The sequence below is a fragment of the Oncorhynchus mykiss genome, chromosome 24 (genome assembly GCF_057628025.1).
Source record: "Oncorhynchus mykiss isolate SJ-2025 chromosome 24, ASM5762802v1, whole genome shotgun sequence".
Taxonomy (NCBI): domain Eukaryota; kingdom Metazoa; phylum Chordata; class Actinopteri; order Salmoniformes; family Salmonidae; genus Oncorhynchus; species Oncorhynchus mykiss.
The window spans coordinates 27,719,104-27,740,754 of NC_143045.1; the positions used below are offsets into that span (position 1 = coordinate 27,719,104).

The 21,651-nt window shown below is 41.4% G+C and overlaps 1 protein-coding gene across 1 annotated transcript; it reads left to right on the top strand.

Moving 5' to 3' along the window:
- Positions 1 to 1,496: 1,496 nt before the first annotated feature.
- On the top strand, positions 1,497 to 21,626 carry LOC110504104 (WD repeat and FYVE domain-containing protein 1). Its single transcript, XM_036961189.2, has 12 exons — positions 1,497 to 1,787; positions 7,177 to 7,244; positions 8,965 to 9,038; positions 9,249 to 9,303; positions 10,067 to 10,217; positions 10,364 to 10,476; positions 14,975 to 15,101; positions 15,330 to 15,435; positions 17,246 to 17,347; positions 17,722 to 17,852; positions 18,067 to 18,175; positions 18,666 to 21,626. The coding sequence occupies exons 1-12, from the start codon at positions 1,582 to 1,584 to the stop codon at positions 18,723 to 18,725; spliced, it is 1,302 nt and encodes a 433-aa protein (XP_036817084.2). The 5' UTR covers positions 1,497 to 1,581; the 3' UTR covers positions 18,726 to 21,626.
- Positions 21,627 to 21,651: the final 25 nt, after the last annotated feature.

Below are 21,651 nucleotides of genomic sequence, written 5' to 3' on the forward strand. Positions count from 1 at the left end.
AAAAAAGATTTAATCAATTTTAGAATAAGGGTGCTATGTAACACCATGTGGAAAAAGTCAAGGGGTCTGAATACTTTCTGAATGCACTGTAAAATGGATATTCGTGCTCCACTGGGTAGAAGTTAGGCCAAATGTAAGATTAAAGCCATTATGATAGATGGGACAGAGCCCTCCAAAGAAAGGTTGGTGGACCAAGATTCAATTTAGGAAGGAAGAGGTGGTGTTTGCTTTGTTGCATGTAGGACATTGTACATTGAACTGGTCATTGAATCTAGTTGACAAGCATGCAAATGGTTTCTGTCTGATTGATGAAACAGTGAAGAAATAATTTGTTGATGCGTTGTTGTAAGTACCGGTAGTGGGCTCACGAGTGGCGCAGCGGTCTAAGGCGCTACGTCTCAGTGCAAGATGCATCACTATAGACCCTGGTTTGATTGAGTTTGAGTTTATTTTATTTTTACAGGGACTGTGCACATTAATCAACGTTTCAGTAAAAGTGCCGGTTTTAACCAGCCGCCTAATTTTCAACCGTAGTCCCTGGGCAGGTTATTAAAAACAATTACAATATAGATAATCATTGAGCAGTGAGTACACGCAGAGCAACATAGGACAAGCAAGACATAGCATACAGACAGAGCAACATAGGACAAAAAGCAGCAAGACAACATTCAGAAAAGCAACAAAGTTTTTCCACACATCACAAGCTACAGACAACAGACAACATGGAAAGCAGCAATACACAGCTAGGGATCATGATCACAAATCTGATTGACCTTTAGCCATGTCTTTATGCATTTTGTGAAAGTGTGATAGATGGTGCAGTTATGTGTGTCTGATGGCAGTGTATTCCAGACATGGGAAGCTCTCACAGAGAAAGCGGATTTACTAAAGGTGCTTTTCCTTAAGGGAACTATACAGTCACCTCTCATGGCAGACCTTGTGGATCTGCTGCCATATGTTTGGGTTTTCTGTTTAACAAAAATACTGAGTGGAGGGGGAGCCAGGCCATTTAGGATCTTGAATACAAGACATGCGTCGGTGTATTGCACAATATTTTCCCAACTCAGGAGCTCATGCTTTCTGAGGATGTAACAGTGATGATGGCTATTGGGCTTCCTATCAAGCACTTGCTTCCAGGCTGTATCACAACCGGCCGTGATTGGGAGTCCCATAGGGTGGTGCACAATTGGCCCAGCGTCGTCTGGGTAAGGGTTTGGCCGGGGTAGGCTGTCATTGTAAATAAGAATTTGTTCTTATATGACTTGCCTAGTTAAATAAAGGTACAATAAAAAAAAAGATGTGGAAGAGAGGAAAAGATTGATGTGTTGGGTTATTGAGGTTGGACAGGGATGGGGAGGTTTTGATGGAAGGGATATTTTTTGTCTTAGTAGAACAGGATTAGATAGGTTTTAGTTTCTCTCAATGTTTATTTTCTTTATATTCATTTAGTCTGTAAACTGTGATTGACTACACGCCCCAATGCAGTAGGAAGCGCTGTGCACCGCTAACGTTTGTTTACGGGCCGCCATAATATTATAGTTTGAAGAAGAAACAAAGTAGTGCGCTGCTATTCTAGACATTATGGTAATCCTACTGAACTTCCTTAGCCGTCATCTGATTGTCGAGTTGGGAGAAAAAGACAACATAGCCATGGCGGCAGAGATTCATTCGAGGCCTCAAAGCTCAAGACCAGTTCTTCTAAATAAAATCGAAGGACACTCGGACGCGGTCAATGCTGCAGTTTTGATACCGAAAGAGGACGGAGTGATCACGGTTAGCGAGGACAGGTAGGTTGTCTGACGCCCCATTAGCTGTTTTCCAGACCATTATCTAGCTCTTAGCCAGATAACGGTAACGTTAGCTAGCCTGCTTACTGTTATTTTTTCCCACCTTTATTTAATTTAACAAGGTAGGCCAGTTGAGAACAAGTTCTCGTTTACAACCAAGATAAAGCAAAGCAGTGCGACAAAAACAACACAGAGTTACACACAAACAAACGTACAGTCAATAACACAATTTGCCATGGGGACCAGACGGTGTTATTCTAAATTCACCGTCTGGAACAACATGACAGTGTTTGATTCTTGAAATGGTCCTCCTCTACAAGCCGGAATGTTGAATACAGTTATATTTTAACTTACTCAGCCTATTGTCTGATGTTGATCCTTCAAATTTTCCAAACTTTAGACAAAATATCTACAGGAAAATATTTAGTCGACTTTTTAGAACACCGGTATTGAAGTTTAAATATATATCACCTGGTACGTGCGCAAAACCATGTAAACACCTGCAAGACAATAGATATCCTATTAAACTAGAGGGGCTAGCTACAAATATTTTTATAACTAACCCAGAGCTTGTCTTTCCAATGGGAGCAAATTAATCATAGTGGACAGAACAAGCAAGGAGGTAGGCAGGGCCAAGCAGGAGCTAGTGAGATCCTATTGGCGCGTTTTAGCCTTTATTTTCATATTTCCGTTAGGGAACGCGCACTTAACAGAGTATGCGTTCCCTAACGCAATTTTTAGAAACTTTGGCAAAAGTCTACTAACGCAGTCCACTGTTTGGAGATGAAATTATTAATTGAATGTCGGGGAAAATCCATCTTGTTCCATCTTCTCCCACTGCCAGTCACTGGGGTTCCTTTCATCACCATATTTGGTAGTGAGTGGAAACGCCAACAGGATGCTTCACATTTATACGTCCAGTGAAATATCTGGCTCATTGTTCTGTGTTAGCTTTGTCATAAACCCTAAAATGTGGGAAATACACATGCGGAGATCATCCTTTCACCTACTATGTGTCTCATAAAGACAAGGTGGTTAGAACCAAAAATCTCAAATTTGGACTCCAGACCAAAGGACAAATTTCCACTGGTCTAATGCCCATTGCTTGTGTTTCTTGGCCCAAGCAAGTCTCTTCTTCTTATTGGTGTCCTTTTTGTAGTGATTTCTTTGCAATTTGTCCACGAAAGCCTGATTCTCGCAGTCTCCTTTAAACAGTTGATGTTAAGATGTCTGTTACTTGAACTCTGAAGCATTTATTTGGGCTGCAATTTTTGAGGCTGGTAACTTGTCCTCTGCAGCAGAGGTAACCCTGGTTCTTCCTTTCCTGTGGTGGTTCTCATGAGAGCCAGTTTCATCATGGCTCTTGATTGTTTTTGCGACCGCACTTGAAGAAATTCTCAAAGTTTTTGAAGTGTTCCGGAGTAACTGACCTTCATGTCTTAGAGTAATGATGGGCTGTGGTTTCTCTTTGCTTATTTGAGCCGTTCTTGCGATAATATGGACTTGGTATTTTACCAAATAGGGCTGTCTTCTTTCTGTATGCCGTCTCTACCTTGTCACAACATAACTGACTGGCTCAAACGCATTAAGAAGGAAAGAAATTCCACAAATGAACTTTTAACAAGGCACACCTGTTAATTGAAATTAATTCATGAAGCTTGTTGAGAGAATGCCAAGAGTGTGCAAAGCTGTCAAGGAAAAGGGTGGCTATTTGAAGAATCTCAAATATAAAATATATGTTGAATGGTTTACACTTTTTGGTTACTACATGATTCCATATGTGTTATTTCATAGTTTTGATGTCTTTAATATTATTCTACAATATAATAATATTCTACAATATAGAATAATATTATTCTACAATATAATAATATTCTACAATAAAGAATAATATTATTCTACAATATAATAATATTCTACAATATAGAATAATATTATTCTACAATATAATAATATTCTACAATATAGAATAATAGTAAAAATAAAGAAAAACCCTTAAATGAGTAGATGTTCTGAAACTTTTGACCGGTATTGTATTTTATATACATTTTCTGTATAAATGGCCTCTAAAATAAATGTAAACAGACCATAAATGTCTTAGATGTATTTTTCTTGGAAAACTTTTAGTGCTATTATATGATGGAAACAATATAAGTCCAACTTTTCTATCATCATCTGATTTGAGCCATTGTATGACTGTGGATTAACTGCATTGTTTGAATACAATCATTCCTCTAAAATTGACTGGTTAGCTAGCTAACACACATATAGTGCAGATCAATTCTTAAGTTAGTGTAAAACACAAAGTTATCACAGCACTGTCAAACCATGACCAACTCCCTGAGCAATATGGCTGACCTTTGGACCATCCTATGAAGGTTCATGTCCATTTCTGGTATTGTAATTCTATGTGCAAGACTTGGGTTAGTATGCATGGTTCGCATGCGTATACTTCCGTCTTGTGTGTGTGCCTTCAGTCATGAGCAAAATACATCTTGATTACCAAACACATAGACCCGCGTTTTGAAGTCAGTTTAAAAATATTTTGTCTACAAATACTAACTGAGGGACCAACACCACAGACAGTCAGCAGAGTAAGTTTAAATAGAATTGTATTCTACATTCATTACAGACTAGGGACATTTAGGATTTGTAAATGTGCGTGACGTTGTCTGCATAATTTGAAAACATCGCCACGTTTCGTGACAAGGTTATCATCAAACTAACCAAACAGCTAACTGTCCTCTGCCTAAATAACCTGTAAACCAATGATTTATATGTACACTAAACAATGGCTCATTGTGTGATGAATCAACTTCGCTCCTAGAGGCAACTGCTTAAACAGTTTACTGCTTTTGTAGGTGTTAGCAATAGCAAATATTTATTTTATTGATTTGGCAAGTTAGCTAGTTAGTAGGTTTGGAATGCATATCCTCAGGGCATAACAATGTGTGTAACGCTAGCTAGCTGCACAATCCTGGCACTGACATCAGGATATTGTTGATTTGTGTGCTAGTTGGTATATATTTCGCTACCTGTTACCTTCGCTACATACTAGGACTGGGATTTGCCAGGGACCTCATGATACAATATTATCACGATTAGAGGTCGACCGATTAATCGGAATGGCCGATTTAATTAGGGCCGATTTCAAGTTTTCATAACAATCGGAAATCTGTATTTTTGGACACCGATTTGGCCGTTACATTTTTTAATTTTAAAAAATTATTTATTTTTTTACACCTGTTATTTAATCTTTTTAACTAGGCAAGTCAGTTAACACATTCTTATTTTCAATGACGGCCTAGGAACGGTGGGTTAACTGCCTTGGTCAGGGTCAGAACGACAGATTTTTACCTTGTCAGCTCGGGGATTCAATCTTGCAACCTTACAGTTAACTAGTCCAACGTAAGTTGCTAGCTAGCATTAAACTTATCTTATAAAAAACAATCAATCATAATCACTAGTTAACTACACATGGTTGATGATATTACTAGTTTATCTAGCGTGTCCTGCGTTGCATATAATCGATGCAGTGCGTATTCGTGAAAAAGGACTGTAGGTGCTCCAATGTGTACCTAACCATATACATCAATGCCTTTTCTTAAAATCAATACACAGAAGTGTATATTTTTAAACCTGCATATTTAGCTAAAAGAAATCCAGGTTAGCAGGCAATATTAACCAGGTGAAATTGTGTCACTTCTCTTGCGTTCATTGCACGCAGAGTCAGTGTATATGCAACAGTTTGGGCAGCCTAATTTGCCAGAATTTTACATAATTTTGACATAACATTGAAGGTTGTGCAATGTAACAGGAATATTTAAACTTATGGATGCCACCCGTTAGATAAAATACGGAACAGTTCCGTATTTCACTGAAAGAATAAACGTCTTGTTTTCGAGATGATAGTTTCCAGATTCAACCATATTAATGACCTAAGGCTCATATTTCTGTGTGTTATTATGTTATAACGAAGTCTTTAATGAAATACAAATGGTATAGAGAGAAATAGTCCTATAATTCCTATAATAACTACAACCTAAAACTTCTTACCTGGGAATATTGAAGACTCATGTTAAAAGGAACCACCAGCTTTCATATGTTCTCATGTTCTGAGCAAGGAACTGAACACTTTGTTTTTGCATTATTTAAACCAAATTGAACATGTTTCATTATTTATTTGAGGCTAAATTGATTTTATTGAAGTACTATATTAAGTTAAAATAAGTGTTCATTCAGTGTTGTTGTAATTGTCATTATTAAACATAAATATAAGTATCTGCTTTTTTTGGTCCCCCAATAATCGGTATCGGCGTTGAAAAATCCTAATCAGTCGACCTCTAATCACGATACATGGGTTCCGGTACGTATTGAGATTCTCACGATTCTATATGTATTTCGATTCGATGTGCCAAACATCTTGCTCACCATATGTCTGCTGCAGAGGGACGAGAGAGTCATGAGAGGATGAGTTTTGATCAGCTATGGGAATAAAAGTCTTGAAAACAAATTGGCTGCCTATTTAAAAAGATGGAGAGCAAGCTATGAAGGAAAAATACTAAAGTTTTGGTGCAGGTACAGCAAACTAGCATAAAAACACTACCTAATACCCAATGGTCACCATTATTTGAGACATTATCTTAGGGGTATGCCTTATGTGAATCAATTGACAAGTGTTACTGCAACCCCAATTGCAGTTTAATTTTTATTTTGTTTTCAGTCATTTTGTACACCTCCTAACCACACAATTTAGACACAAAAGAGATGTAGGCCATTAACACCCAACTCCAAAAACTATTCATAAATGGTGAGGAAGAGAGTAGCATGGGCACTTCTCTAAAACGTGGGGCCATCTGCTTCTAGTCAACTTTAGGGCACCAGGCAGGCGTAGATCAGAGCAAATTAATGTGTCGGTCATGCTTGGTCAATTGTACATTGAGGAGCAATATCCTGAGCAAGGTATAGAGAGAATTTAAATCTCTGGAGCGATACCCTTCCTTGTCCCCAGTAGGATAAGCTTCTCATGGTTGACTAGAAAAGGAAAATTTTTGAGGAAGGGAGAATCCAGTAGTATGAGAAGTTCTTTAAAAAAAAAATATATATATATATATATCTATCTATCTTGTGACTGGACTGTCGTAATGGCACTGTACTCTCCTTTTGTGTCACAATGATCTTGTGGCTTGAGAATTTCATGGTGTTCTAAAAATGTATTATATTGCAATAGAGGAGCTGACAGTCTTACAGACATTTTTCTCCCAAGTAGCCCAAGTTCTAGTACTGTAATCCCTATTCACATTTGAGACTATCATGCTGCACCTTCAGGAGTAGTGCCAAGAGGGGCACTTGAAGTTTGAATATGACATTTCCTGTGTCCTATGTCCAGAACTATCCGGGTATGGCTGAAGAGAGACAGTGGACAGTACTGGCCCAGCATCTACCACACGGTCTCCTGTAAGTACCACAAGCGATTAGAAGTAGGCCTCAGCTGAAACATCCACTAACGTTAGATGCTAAAAAATACAGTGCCCTGCAAAAGTATTCATCCCCATTGCTGTTTTTCCTATTTTTGTTGCATTACAATCTGTCATTTGAATAGATTTTTATTTGGATTTCATGTAATGAACATACACAAAATAGTCCAAATTGTTGAAGTGAATTGAGAAAAAAATTACTTGTTTCAAAAAAAAAAAAACAGAAAAGTGTTGTGTGCATATGTATTCACCCCCTTTGCTATGAAGCCCCTAAATAAGTTTAGTTAAAGAAAGTCCACCTGTGTGTAATCGAAGTGTCACATAATCTCAGTGTATATATACACCTGTTCTGAAAGGCCCCAGAGTCTCATACACCACTTAGCAAGGGGCACCATGAAGACCAAGGAGCTCTCCAAACAGGTCAGGAACAAAATTGTGGAGAAGTACAGATCAGAGTTGGGTTATAAAAAAATATCAGAAACTTTGAACATCCCACAGAGCACCATTAAATCATTATTAAAAAATGGAAAGAATATGGCACCACAACAAACCTGCCAAGAGAGGGCCGCCCACCAAACTCACAGACCAGGCAAGGAGGGCATTCATCGGAGAGGCAACAAAGACACAAAAGATAACCCTGAAGGGGCTGAAAAGCTCCACAGTGGAGACTGGAGTATCTGTCCATAGGACCACTTTAAGCCATACACTCCACAGAGCTGGGCTCTACGGAAGAGTGGCCAGAAAAAAGCCATTGTTTAAAGGAAAAAAAGGAGCAAACACATTTGGTGTTTGCCAAAAGGCATGTGGGAGACTACCCAAACTTATGGAAGAAGGTACTCTGGTCAGATGAGACTAAAATTGAGCTTTTTGGCCATCAAGGAAAACACTGTCTGGCGCAAACCCACCACCTCTCACCACCCCGAGAATACCATCCCCATAGTGAAGCATGGTGGTGTCAGCATCATGCTGTGGGGATGTTTTTCATCGGCAGGGACTGGGAAACTGGTCAGAATTGAAGGAATGATGGATGACGCTAAATACGCGAAATTCTTCAGAGAAGCCTTTCGGTCTTCCAGAGATTTGAGACTGGGACGGAGGTTCACCTTCCCAGCAAGACAATGACCCTAAGCATACTGCTAAAGCAACAATTGAGTGGTTTAAGGGGAAACATTTAAATGTCATGGAATGGCCGAGTCAAAGCCCAGACCTCAATCCAATTGAGAATATGTGGTATGACTTGAAGATTGCTGTACACCAGCGGAACCCACCCAACTTGAAGGAGCTGGAGCAGTTTTGTCTTTAAGAATGGGCAAAAATCCCAGTGGCTAGATGTGCCAAGCTTATAGAGACATACCCCAAGAGACTTGCAGCTGTAATTGCTGCAAAAGGTGGCTCAAAGGGGGGGGGGGGGGTGAATAATAATGCATGCTCAAGTTTTAAGTTGTTTTGTCTTATTTCTTGTTTGTTTCACAATAAAACATATTTTGCATCTTCAAAGTGGTAGGGATGTTGTGTAAATCAAATTATACAGGCCCCCCAAAAAATATATTTTATTTCCAGGTTGTATGGCAACAAAATAGGAAAAATGCCAAGGGGGTGAATACTTTCGCAAGCCTCTAGCTGAAGCGTATACTATCGAATCAAAACATTGGCCATGCACAATTTGTTTTTTCAAGACATATTTTTCATCTCTGTACTAGCGCCATGCTCCTGTATGTCATACCATCACGACAGCAGGCGCATCTTCATTGGGCAGGACAACGGAGCCATTGTGGTGAGTGAGATGAAGCCTTTAAGATGACCTCATGTGTAAACCCCAGTCTCTGTGTTTTGAGTGGACCCATAACATTCCAATCTGGTTCACACTGACCCCGTTTCTAATGTTTCCCTGCTTTGAATGAGAAACAAGCTACAAGTATGAAGTTACATGGAATAAGAGTGGGACAGGTAACTGATCTTTATTATTGTTTGGTGGTGCTAACAGGAATTCCTTCTGTCTGAAGATTTCAACAAGATGAACCATGTGAAGACCTATCCTGGTGAGATCTTAGTGGGGGTTTTCTGCCTTTACAAAGCCAATGAAAACTAAGAAGCTTTGGTGACGTAGACATGATATCATCTCTAGTGTTCAGTAATGGAGTCTTGTGTAACAGTATATATCAGTGATAATGGTCCTTTAGTGTACATTAGTGTGTGTATGTGTTTCTACTGGGCTGTGTTCTGAAGCACTGCCCAGTCCCATGAGAAATCATCTGGTCCCTACCCAGCATGCCTCTGGGGAAATGTCCGAACAGGAAATAGAGACCCAACGTCATTGCTGCTTAGAACACATGCATGCACACACTCACAGACCCAGACCCACAGTGAAAGAGGATAAGTCATTATTGTTCAAGCAATCCCAACTTGATGATGATGATGATGATGATGATGATCCACCACCACCTCATATTGTCTGACTATTAATTTGTTATTACAGTCACCTTCCCCCAGGCTCAGAGAATATATGGTCTCTGTTACTAACAGCCTAGCCATGCAGTCTGGACCCTCCTCTCATCACGGGAAAATCCCTGCTTAGGGAAACTTGAGTTGTTGTTTTTTTAAGAATTAATTGCCACAAAACATGTCTCTGGAAGTTTGTAGCAGTTCTCATCCAGCAGTGAAAATGGGCCCAGAACAGAATATCTCCATTAAGTGATCTATAGTCTTTCTACTCGCTAAAACCTTTTGCAGAAAGAGAAAGTTGAGTGGATAAAGAATTCAACATTTGTGTGTATTTAACCCATTGTGGCTGTGTGTGTCCAGCCCATCAGAACCGTGTGTCAGACATGGTGTTTTCTCTGGAGAGCGAGTGGGTGGTGAGCACCGGACACGACAAGAGTGTGAGCTGGATGTGCACCCAGAGCGGCAGTATGTTGGGGCGCCACTACTTCGGCTCCTGGGCCTCCTGTCTACAGTATCCTTCTCTGTTTGCGTGAGAGCTGGACAGGGGTCAGTTTGTTGTTAATGTTCATATTCCTAAGAATTACTTCTTTGGTCAAAGGTAACTTCCTATCTGTCCTATGTGCTCTTCCTGTGTATCTTCCTTGACTCTGTGTCTAGGTATGACAATGACACCCAGCATGCCTTTGTAGGGGACTACTCAGGACAGATCACCCTGCTGAAACTGGAGAGACAGACCTACTCCACCATCACCACACTGAAGGGCCACGAAGGTAACGCACACACCACAGGAGGTTTGTGGCACCTTAATTGGGGAGGATGGGCTTGTTATAATGAGTGGAATGGTATAAAATACATGCTTTTCAGGCGTTTGATGCCATTTGCTCCATTCCAGACATTATTATGAGCCATTTGCCACTCAGCAGCCTCCTGTGACACACACGGACAGCCTATGGACAATATGGAAACGGACACTACAAATTGCTCGGATGCCATCTCTAACTGGCAATCATTTAAAAAGAGGAAATGTTGCTGGCAGATTGTATGGCACTATACTGTATTGTCATGCAGTGGGGTAACAGTTTTGTACTTGTATGTACAGTGGGGCAAAAAAGTATTTAGTCAGCCACCAATTGTGCAAGTTCTCCCACTTAAAAAGATGAGAGAGGCCTGTAATTTTCATCATAGGTACACTTCAACTATGACAGACAAAATGAGAAAAAAAATCCAGAAAATCACATTGTAGCACATCTGGGACATCATGTCTCGCTCCATCCACCAACGCCACGTTGCACCACAGACTGTCCAGGAGTTGGCGGATGCTTTAGTCCAGGTCTGGGAGGAGATCCCTCAGGAGACCATCCGCCACCTCATCAGGAGCATGCCCAGGCGTTGTAGGGAGAACATACAGGCACGTGGAGGCCACACACACACTACTGAGCCTCATTTTGACTTGTTTTAAGGACATTACATCAAAGTTGGATCAGCCTGTAGTGTAGTTTTCCACTTTAATTTTGAGTGTGACTCCAAATTCAGTCCTCCATGGGTTGATACATTTAATTTCCATTGATAATTTTTGTGTGATTTTGTTGTCAGCACATTCAACTATGTAAAGAAAAAAGTATTTAATAAGAATATTTCATTCATTCAGATCTAGGATGTGTTATTTTAGTGTTCCCTTTATTTTTTTGAGTAGTGTATATATTGTGTGTGTGATTGCACATTGTTTTTTACGAAAATTGCGTGGGTGTACCAGTCAGGTTTGGACACACCTGCTCATTCAAGGGTTTTTCTTTATTTTTACTATTTTCTACATTGTAGAATAATAGTGAAGACATCAAAACTATGAAATAACATGTAGTAATCGAAAAAGTGTTAAACAAATCAAAATAGATTTGAGATTCTTCAAAGTAGCCACCCTTTGCCTTGACATTTTTTACATACTCTTGGCATTCTCTCAACCAGCCTCGCCTGGAATGCTTTTCCAACATTTGCTGAGAAGTTGTTGGCTGCTTTTCTTTCACTCTGTGGTCCAACTCACCCAAACCATCTCAATTGGGTTGAGGTCGGGTGATTGTGGAGGCCAGGTCATCTGATGCAGCACTCCATCACTCTCCTCCTTGGTCAAATAGCCCTTACACAGCCTGGAGGTGTGGGTCATTGTCTTGTTGAAAAACAAATGTTGGTCCCACTATAAGCGCAAACCAGATGGGATGGTGTACCGCTGTGGTAGTGATGCTGGTTTAGTGTGCCTGGAATTCTAAATAAATTACAGACCGTGTCACCAGCAAAGCACCATCACACCTCCTTCTCCATGCTTCACGGAAGAGGGCCCTATTTGGTAAAAGACTAAGTCCATATAATGGCAAGAACAGCTCAAATAAGTAAAGAGAAACGACAGTCCATTCCTTTTAAGACTTGAAGGTCAGTCAATATGGAACATTTCAAGAACTTTTAAAGTTTTTTTCAAGTGCAGTCGAAAAAACCATCAAGTGCGAGGATGAAACTGGCTCTCATTTCCCTTTGACTCACCCCAACCTTCTAAAGTCAATCAAATGTTATTTGTCAAATGCTTCGTAAACAACCGGTGTAGACTGAAATGCTAATTCAGAAAGTTTTCAGATCCCTTCCCCTTTTCCACATTTTGTTACAGCCTTATTCTAAATAACATTTTCCCTGACAATACCCCATAATGACAAAGTGAAAACAGGTTTTTAGGAATGTTTTGGAAACGTATTTAAAAATAAAAAAACAGACCTTATGAGACTCGAAATGGAGCTCAGGTGCATCCTGTTTCCATTTATCATCCTTGATGTTTCTACAACTTGATTGGAGTCCACCTGTGGTAAATTGAATTGATTGGACATGATTTGGAAAGGCACACGTCTCACAGTTGACAGTGCATGTCAGAGTAAAAACTAAGCCATGAGGTCGAAGGAATTGTGTGTAGAGCTCCAAGACAGGATTGTGTCGAGGCACAGATCTGGGGAAGGGTACCAAAATATGTATAGTATTGAAGGACCCCAAGAACACTGTGGCCTCCATCACTCTTAAATGGAAGAAGTTTGGAACCACAAAGACTCTTCCGAGAGCTGACCGCCCGGCCAAACTGAGCAATCGGGTGGGAAGGTCCTTGGTCAGGGAGCTAACCAAGAATCCGATGATCACTCTGACAGCGCTCCATAGTTCCTCTGTGGCAATGGGAGAACCTTCCAGAAGGACAAACGTCTTTGCTGCACTCCACCAATCAGGCCTTTATGGTAGAGTGGCCAGATGGAAGCCACTCTTCAGTAAAAGGCACATGACAGGAAACTTGTCACCATTCCTACGGGGAAGCATGGTGGTGTTTTTCAGCGGAAGGGACTGGGAGACAGGATCAAGGGAAAGATGAAGGGAGCAAAGTACAGAGATTCTTGATGAAAACCTTCTCAGGACCTCAGACTGGGGCAAAGGTGAGCCCGATCGAACATCTCTGGAGAGACCTGAAAATAGCTGTGCAATGGTGCGCCCCATCCAACTTGACAGAGCTTGAAAGGATCTGCAGAGAAGAATGGGAGAAACTCCCCAAATACAGGTGTGCCTTGCATGTGGAGTCATACCCAGGAAGACTCAATGCTGTAATCCCTGCCAAAGGTGCTTCAACAAAGGTGCTGAGTAAAGGGTCTGCATACTTATGTAAATGTCATTTTTTTTATTTGCAACAAAAAAAAGTAAACATGTTTTTGCTTTGTCATTATGGGGTATTGTGTGTAGATTGATGAGGGGGGGAAACTATTTAATCCATTTTAGAATAAAGCTGTAACGTAACAAAATGTGGAACAAGTCAAAGGGTCTGAGTACTTTCTGAATGCACTGTATGTGACTGGGTACCAGTACTGATTCGATATGCAGGGGTACGAGGTAATTGATGTAGATATGTACATATAGGTAAGGATAAAGTAACTAGGCAACAGGATAGATAATTAAGCAAAGGGGTATGAAGGGCTGTTATATATGGTCAATATACCACGGCTAAGGGTTGTTCTTATGCACAACACTGAGTGCCTGGATACAGCCCTTAGCTGTGGTAGTGTATTGGCCAACAAACCCCAGAGGTGCCTTATTGCTGCAATTATTATTACCAAAGTAATTAGAACAGTAAAAAAATATGTTTTGTCATACCCATGGTATACAGTCTGATATACCACTGCCTTCAGCATCTTGGAGCCAAACTACTTGGTTTATAATAAACATTATACCATGGCATTGTTGAATACTCATTTCTGATTGGCTTGAAGGGCATTCTTTGTAGCGTGCATTATTTCTCTATAATGCACATGTTCAACGTTTGAGCTGCTTTAGAAAGCAAAAGTCGAACTGAACATTTATTGGTGGTGTTGAATTTGATTTTCATACTAGCAGTAGGGCTGATGGTTTGGTTAGCGAAACATGCAACTATGTTTGTTTGGTCACCAAGGCAACTAGCTACTGTACTAAACTTGCTAGCTACTTAGTGGATGTTGAACACATTTCTAGTGGCAAATGTGGTAAATTATTTATTTATTTATTTAACCTTTATTTAACTAGGCAAGTCAGTTAACATAAATTGTAAATTCTTATTTACAATGACAGTCTACCCCTGCCAAACCCGGACGATGCTGGGCCAATTGTGCATCGCCCTATGGGACCACCAATCACGGCCCAATGTGACACAGCCTGGATTCGAACCAGGGACTGTAGTGATGCCTCTTTCATTGAGATGGAGTGCTTTAGACCGATGCTCCACGCGGGAACCCAAAATGATGCACCTTCCACATCATTCATAATTTTCCATAGAATGCATAGCCCCTTGTTGATTGTCCATTTTTGCACCAGAAAAAGTGCAAAAAGGGTCCATGCAGATAGTAGCAATTGGTTAACTTTTTAGCAATCTAATGCCGTTGGGTTAGAAACTGTTAAGGGTCCTGTTGGTTCCTGACTTGGTGCATCGGTACAGCTTTTCTGTGCGATAGCAGAGAGCTCAGTCTTATGACTTGGGTGGTTGGTGTTTTAGAACATTTTTTGGGTTTTCATCAGACACCACCTGGTGTAGAGGGCCTGGATGGCAGGAAGCTCAGTGATGTACTGGGTGATGTACTGATGTACACTACCCTCTGTAGCGTCTTGCGGTTGGATGCCAAGCAGTTACCATACCAAGCGGTCACACTACCAACACTACCAACTGTCTGTTGTCATAACTTCCTGGTCTCTCTCTCCTTCTCCTCACACCCCCCCCCCCCCCCCTCCCCTCAGGTAGTATTGGAGCTCTGTGGTGGGATCCTGTTCAGAGGCTTTTGTTCTCAGGAGCGTCTGACCACAGTGTCATCATGTGGGATATCGGGGGCCGCAAGGGACGAACACTACTGCTCCAGGGACACCAGTAAGAGGGAGGGTGTGTGTGTGTGTGTGTCAGCCAATGCATATGCTTATCAGTAGCAGGGCTCTGTAGGTCAGTACCAGTTGTCGCAGGGAGCTGTTCACTTCCTAATGTTTTATTTTGATGTTTTACCATCTGTGAGCTCCTCAGATGGTGTAACTATCAGACCAATTTACGTCTGGAATTCTTTGGAAGATCACTCTATTTTCTACACCCCCCCCCCCCCCCCAGTGAACGAGTGCAGGCGGTGCGATACCTGCAGCTGACCAGACAGCTGGTGTCCTGTTCTGCAGATGGCGGCGTCACTGTGTGGAACATGGACACTCCCAGAGAAGAGGTAGGTACAGTGCATTCGGAAAGTATTCATACCCCTTGATTTTTTTCAACATTTTGTAAAGTTACAGCCTTATTCTAAAATTGATTGAAGTTTTTTTCCACTTATCAATTTAAACACAATACTCCATAATGACAAAGGGAAAAACAGGTTTTTAGAAATGTTTGCAAATTGATTCTAAATACAAAACTCATATCACTTTTACGTAAGTATTCAGGCTCTTTACTCAGTACTTTGTTGAAGCACCTTTGGTGACGACAGCCTTGAGTCTAATTTGGTATGGCGCTACAAGCTTGGCACACCTGTATTTGGGGAGTTTATCCCATTCGTCTCTGCAGATCCTCTCAAACTCTGTCAGGTTGGATGAACAATGTCACTGCACAGCTATTTTCAGGTCTCTCCGGAGATGTTTGATCGGATTCAAGTCCGGGCTCTGGCTGGGGCCACTCGAGGACATTCAGAGACTTGTCCCGAAGCAAGTCCTGTGTTGTCAAGGCTGTGTGCTTTGGGTCGTTGTCCTGTTGGAAGGTGAACCTTCACTCCAGTCTAAGGTCCTGAGCATTCTGGAGCAGGTTTTCATCAAGGATCTCTCAGTACTTTGCTCCGTATATCTTTCCCTTGACCCTGACTAGTCTCCCAGTCTCTGCCACTGAAAAACATCCTCACAGCATGATGCTGCCACCACCACATTTCTCCATAGGGATGGTGCCAGGTTTCCTCCAGACCTGATGCTTGGCATTCAGGCCAAATAGTTTAATCTTGGTTTCATCAGACCAGAGAATCTTGTTTCTCATGGTCTGAACTCCAAGTAGGCTGTCGTGCCTTTTACTGAGGATTAGCTTCCGTCTGGCCAGTACCATAAAGGCCTGATTGGTGGAACGCTGCAGAGATGGTTCTCCTTCTGGAAGGTTTTCCCATCTCCCCAGAGGAACTCTGGAGCTCTTTCGGAGTGACCTTCGGGTTCTTGTTCACCTCCCTGACCAAGGCCCTTCTCCCCCGATTGCTCAGTTTGGCCGGGCGGCCAGCTCTAGGAAGAGTCTTGGTGTTTCCAAACGTCTTTCATTTAAGAGAGATGGAGGTCACTGTTCTTGGGGTACTTCAGTACTGGATCATTTTTTTGGTACCCTTCCCCAGATCTGTCTCGACACAATCCTGTCTTGGAGCTCTACGGACAATTCCTTCGACCTCATGGCTTGGTTTTTGCTCTGACATGCACTGTCAACTGTGAGACCTTATATAGACAAATATGTGCCTTTCCAAATCATGTCCAATCAACTCAATTTACCACAGGTGGACTCCAATCAAGTTGTAGTAACATCTCAAGGATGATCAATGGAAACAGAATGCACCTGAGCTCAATTTCGAGTCTCACAGCAAAGGGTCTGAATCCTTATGTAAATAAGGTATCTCTTTTTATTTTCAATTTAAAAAAATGTGCTTTGTCATTATGGCGTATTATGTGTCGATTGATGAGGGGGGGGGACAATTACATTTTAGAATAAGGCTGTAACGTAACAATGCAGGAAAAAGTAAAGGGGTCTGAACTTTCAGAATGCACTGTAAATCAGGAGCCAGGAATACATCTCAATGCCTCACGTCACCTTTTCCTTAAAAAGCAGAGGTGGGTAACCTTTTTGGCACATATCGTAGTTATCCCACCCCTGCCTTAGATGCTGCTGAACTCACAATCTCCTTGTTAAGGAGCGACGTCAACTCTCTACTGCCCTTTGGTGTTGAAAGTTGAATATTGCTACAAAGTAACATCACTCCCCCTCTACTCTGTAACTTTCTCTTCCTGCTTGACTCTCTACAGGCTCCTCAGTGGTTGGACAGTGACTCATGTCAGAAGTGTGAGCAGCCTTTTTTCTGGAACGTCAAACAGATGTGGGACTCAAAGACCATTGGGCTTAGGCAGGTGAGAGGGCAGGCAGCCTCTGGTATAGTCCAGAGCCCTGTATTGAGAATATAATACAAGGCTCTGGCATAGCCATTACTGTGACCTTGTAACTGTATAATAGTAATGGTAGAACTATAGGAACTAGGGAGTGATCAGTTCATTTTTTTTTACCCTTGGCTAATGCTGATGTGGGACTCTAAGACCATTGGGCTTCGGCAGGTGAGAAGGCAGGCAGCCCCTGGTGTAGCCATTACTGTAATGCAAATATCCTTGTGACTCTATTGTAATAGTAGTGGTAGAAATATAGATATAGGCACATAGATCACTCCTAGTTCCTATATTTCTGTCTTTATTATTTGACCCTTGGCGAACCCTCGTGTTTCCTGTTTTAGCACCACTGCAGGAAGTGTGGCAAGGCGGTGTGTGGGAAGTGTAGTTCCAAGAGCACTACATACCCTGTGATGGGCTTTGAGTTCCAGGTGCGTGTGTGTGACACCTGCTACGACACCGTCAAGGACGAGGAGTGAGTATGATCAACGAGTAATAGAACATAATTGTGATAAAACATCTCAAAACAATCTTAGTCGCTGTTATCCAGAGCGACTGTCTGCTGGATGACTTAAATGGAATGTCACTATAATAATACTATAATGGAGTATAATAAAAATGTGATTTACATTTGTCTTTTTCATCCCACCCCCTCATTTCCTCACGTACCACGTTGTCTCATCTTCCAGTCGTACTGCATTAGCAACGTTCCATGAGGGGAAGCACAACATAGCCTTTATGGACATGGACCCTTCCAGAGGCCTGATGGTGACCTGTGGCAGCGACCGTGTCGTCAAGGTCAGACATACTATCAGCCTTGATCAGTAACTAGTGGTCAGATACAGTCCCTGATGAGTGGGTTTTAGACTCAATACTACTAAATGTTTTTTAATATGCTTGGAAAGCGGAAACGTTCTAGAACGTCAAAGTTAACATTACTGGAGACCTTGCCGTTTTGGAGACAGCATCGCCTTTGCTAGCAAAGAGATTTACAGTGGCTAATTTAACAGTAAGTAAGTGAATTGTTTCGCCCCAAAGTTAGCCAAGAATATTAGCTTGTCAGATAAAATTGTTTGCAGTTGGTTAGCAATCGTCTCTACACTATTTTGCTTGCTACAGTAGCACTGACATGTCAATAACCTGCCTCCAAAAATGTTGAGGTGTTGGTTGTTTACATTTTACCATTGTGATGTGCATCAATGCGTGTCTACTTTCTATGCGAATGACTGTCATCTTTACATATTCATCTGACTTTACTGAATCCCTGATTGGCTCTTTCTTTCCACAGATATGGGACATGACGCAAGTGGTTGGCTGCAGCATAGCAACAGGCTTCTCCCCACGTTGATTAACCCCATCGGCCCTTAAACTCTGTCCTCTACTCTACTGACAGATGTCTCTGTCATTGGGACCTCCTCTGTCTCCTCATCTTTCTGGCTCCTTTTTTGTCCGGCTGCTTCTGTTCACTCATCTCCCACTGGTCGTTTGGATGAAGATACGAATGCGTGTGTTGTGTTGTGTAAGTGGGTGGGTACTAGTGTTGGTAACCCTTTTCTTGATTTGGTGTCAGTTTTGTACGTGAGAATTTGAGTCTCAAATGTGTCTCAGGTCTAACTTCCAGTGTGTACCCGTTCAGCGGTTTGCCAAGCACAATGTTCTGTTCTAATGTGTGAATGGAAGGGAGCAGTGTTTGTGTTTACGTATGTTCCACCTCTGTCTGGTTTCTTTGACATAGTGGGTCAGCTCTAATTCCTTTTGCGCTGTAACATTGGACTGCTAGACCCGATAATCCACAAAGCCCTGCCCAACAGACACACACAGGGCTCTCCTATTGGCTGCTTACTTCAACTTTCTACATTTTAAATATTGCAAATGCTAACCATGACAACACAGCTTTTGTATACCCATATGCATAGTGTGTACAGTATGAGATGCAATGTGCTTATCGCTCTATATCCCTCACTGATCATGAGGTCAGTTTCTCTCTTTCCTCGCTAGTTGTTCTTTCCCTCTCTCTTTCTTTCTCTTCACTAGTTGGCCTTAAACTCACTCGTTTGTCTCAGGAGGAGGGGATGGAAGAGTCATTAGAGGGCATGGCTGTATGTGCCATCACCATGGCAACCCTGGCCGAGCTGTAGCCACAGCTGTTCTCCTACAGACCTTGTCCAACTTCATCTCAGATACCTAAAACATCTTTCATCAATTTACACAACTGTACAGATATCACTTCTAGTCCTGATAACCAAGACCCCATACTCAGTTGCCTTTGCGATTAGTTAAGATTAATTTGCTTATAATGAAAAACGGTGTAAGGTTTTGAACAAGAGGTTTTTATTTGGCTTTTGCTCTCTTTACAGGCACATAGGTATTGAAATGGTACTGAACTAAAGTCAATGTAGCGCTAAAGTTCCCATGCACTGATGTTTTACGCTGTTTAATCTCTCACTGTGGGATTGTGGGTAAAATTAGAAGCTGCTTGTGTTTCCTCTAAGGCCTTAAGAGAGCGGGATGGACCAAGCCTTCTAGAACCTTCAAAACTCTCACGACTGTTCTTACACACACTACTCTGTAGCATAGCTGCATTTTTCTCTCAACACTCACCCATGAATACTAAGCATTCAACACTATTTACTAGTTCCTCTGTCACTCTCCCGCTCTGTTTTGTTTCCAGAGGCCCGGAAGGTTCTCAACTGCACTGTAAATGCACTAATTGTGGTTTAGAGAGCAGATGTGCATTACTTTTTTATTTTATTTTTTAAAAAAACATTTTTACATAACTTCGTTATGGCTTGAGTTGCATAATGTCCTTAAACTGGTAGATATTTGGCTAATTTTATGCTAGGTTAGACTAACGCTTGCCTTAAGGTAAAACTGAACATGACGTGGGAGTAACGATTTTCAAATGTAGTCCCATTCCAGTTTTGATCACCTACTGTATATTTCTATTTGTAGCAAAGTGTTTGATTGTTTCTTGATGTTTACTTCATGTACACTTCATGTATAGGATGGTGGTGAGGTCACACAGACAGGATGATGTTTTGATGTCACTGAGAAATCTTTCACAGATGTGCTTGTAATGTTATGTCAGAAACGTGATGACATCTCTGGGAGACATGTTTATGTCACAGAGAGGTGTTGACATCATAAATACATATTGTGGACATCACAGAGATACAGGGGTGTGCATGTTTCACAGAGAGGAGTTAATATCACACAGAACATGCTAATGTCTCAGAGGGACATAGCAAGGTCACAGAAGCTGCAGGCAGCCTAGCGGTTAAGAGCGTTGGGCCAGTAACCGGGAAGTTGCTGGTTCGAATCCCTGATTCGACTAAGCACATAACCCTAATTGCTTCTGTAAGTTGCTCTGGATGAGAGCGTCTGCTAAATGTAAAGTACAGTCATCAGGGATGTGCAGTGTTCTTGGGAAACACTTTTGCTACAGCACAATCAAGGCTCAAGATCAGCTTTTTTAAAATTGTGTTCGATCAAAAGAAATCTCTCTGTAAGAGAATATCTGTGACCGTTAACTGGAGTCCCAGTGATTTCTGTTCCCAACTATAGATGAATTCCAACTAGATCGATGTCTTTGAGTAATCGAGAGCCACTAACGTTTAGAGGCTAACATTTGTGATTCCCTCCACAAATGATTGTTCCCACCACAATTGTGATCAATACAATTCTCCAGGTATGTTGGTTTGTAATAAGTCCGTTTTATGGGGTTGATCCCATGAAGAAGAATTTCTATACTTTTTACTGGTTCTTATATGTAATTTGACTAAACTCTATCCACGTTTTCACACATGTATAAAATAGTAAGATCTCAAACTGGAGCCAAATCTAGCAGAGGGGTCCAGTGGGAGGAGCTATAGGAGGACAGGTTCAAGGGATGAATGGAACGGAGTCGTATCGTGGTTTCCATATCTTTGTTTGATACCGTTCCATTTATGCCATTACATTGAACCCTTCATGCTATAGCTCCTCCCACCAGCAGTGTCTGAATTCTACAGTATGCATTCTCTACTACTCTGTTAACCTCTTTGTTGCTGTTTGTCATTTTATCATGTCATACTGCTTGTAAAATAATCTTGTTCCGACATTGTTGTATATCTCTAATAGTTGTATTTTTAAAGAGAGACTCCTGTTGATAATGTTGACCGTACTGACTTTAGTCTCCCTGTGGCACTCTGTTCTGTCACGGTGAGGATATAAATAAAAGGTTAATAAAGATATCCATTCAGACATGTTATTAAGTCTACTGCTTGTGTTGGATG

Bases quoted from the DNA above. Each gene is read 5' to 3' on its own strand.
- LOC110504104 (XM_036961189.2), top strand. From the start codon at position 1,582: ATGGTAATCCTACTGAACTTCCTTAGCCGTCATCTGATTGTCGAGTTG. The intron at 7,245-8,964 runs GTAAGTACCACA...TCTCTGTACTAG, and splicing joins CATCTACCACACGGTCTCCT to CGCCATGCTCCTGTATGTCA. The intron at 15,436-17,245 runs GTAGGTACAGTG...GACTCTCTACAG, and splicing joins TGGACACTCCCAGAGAAGAG to GCTCCTCAGTGGTTGGACAG.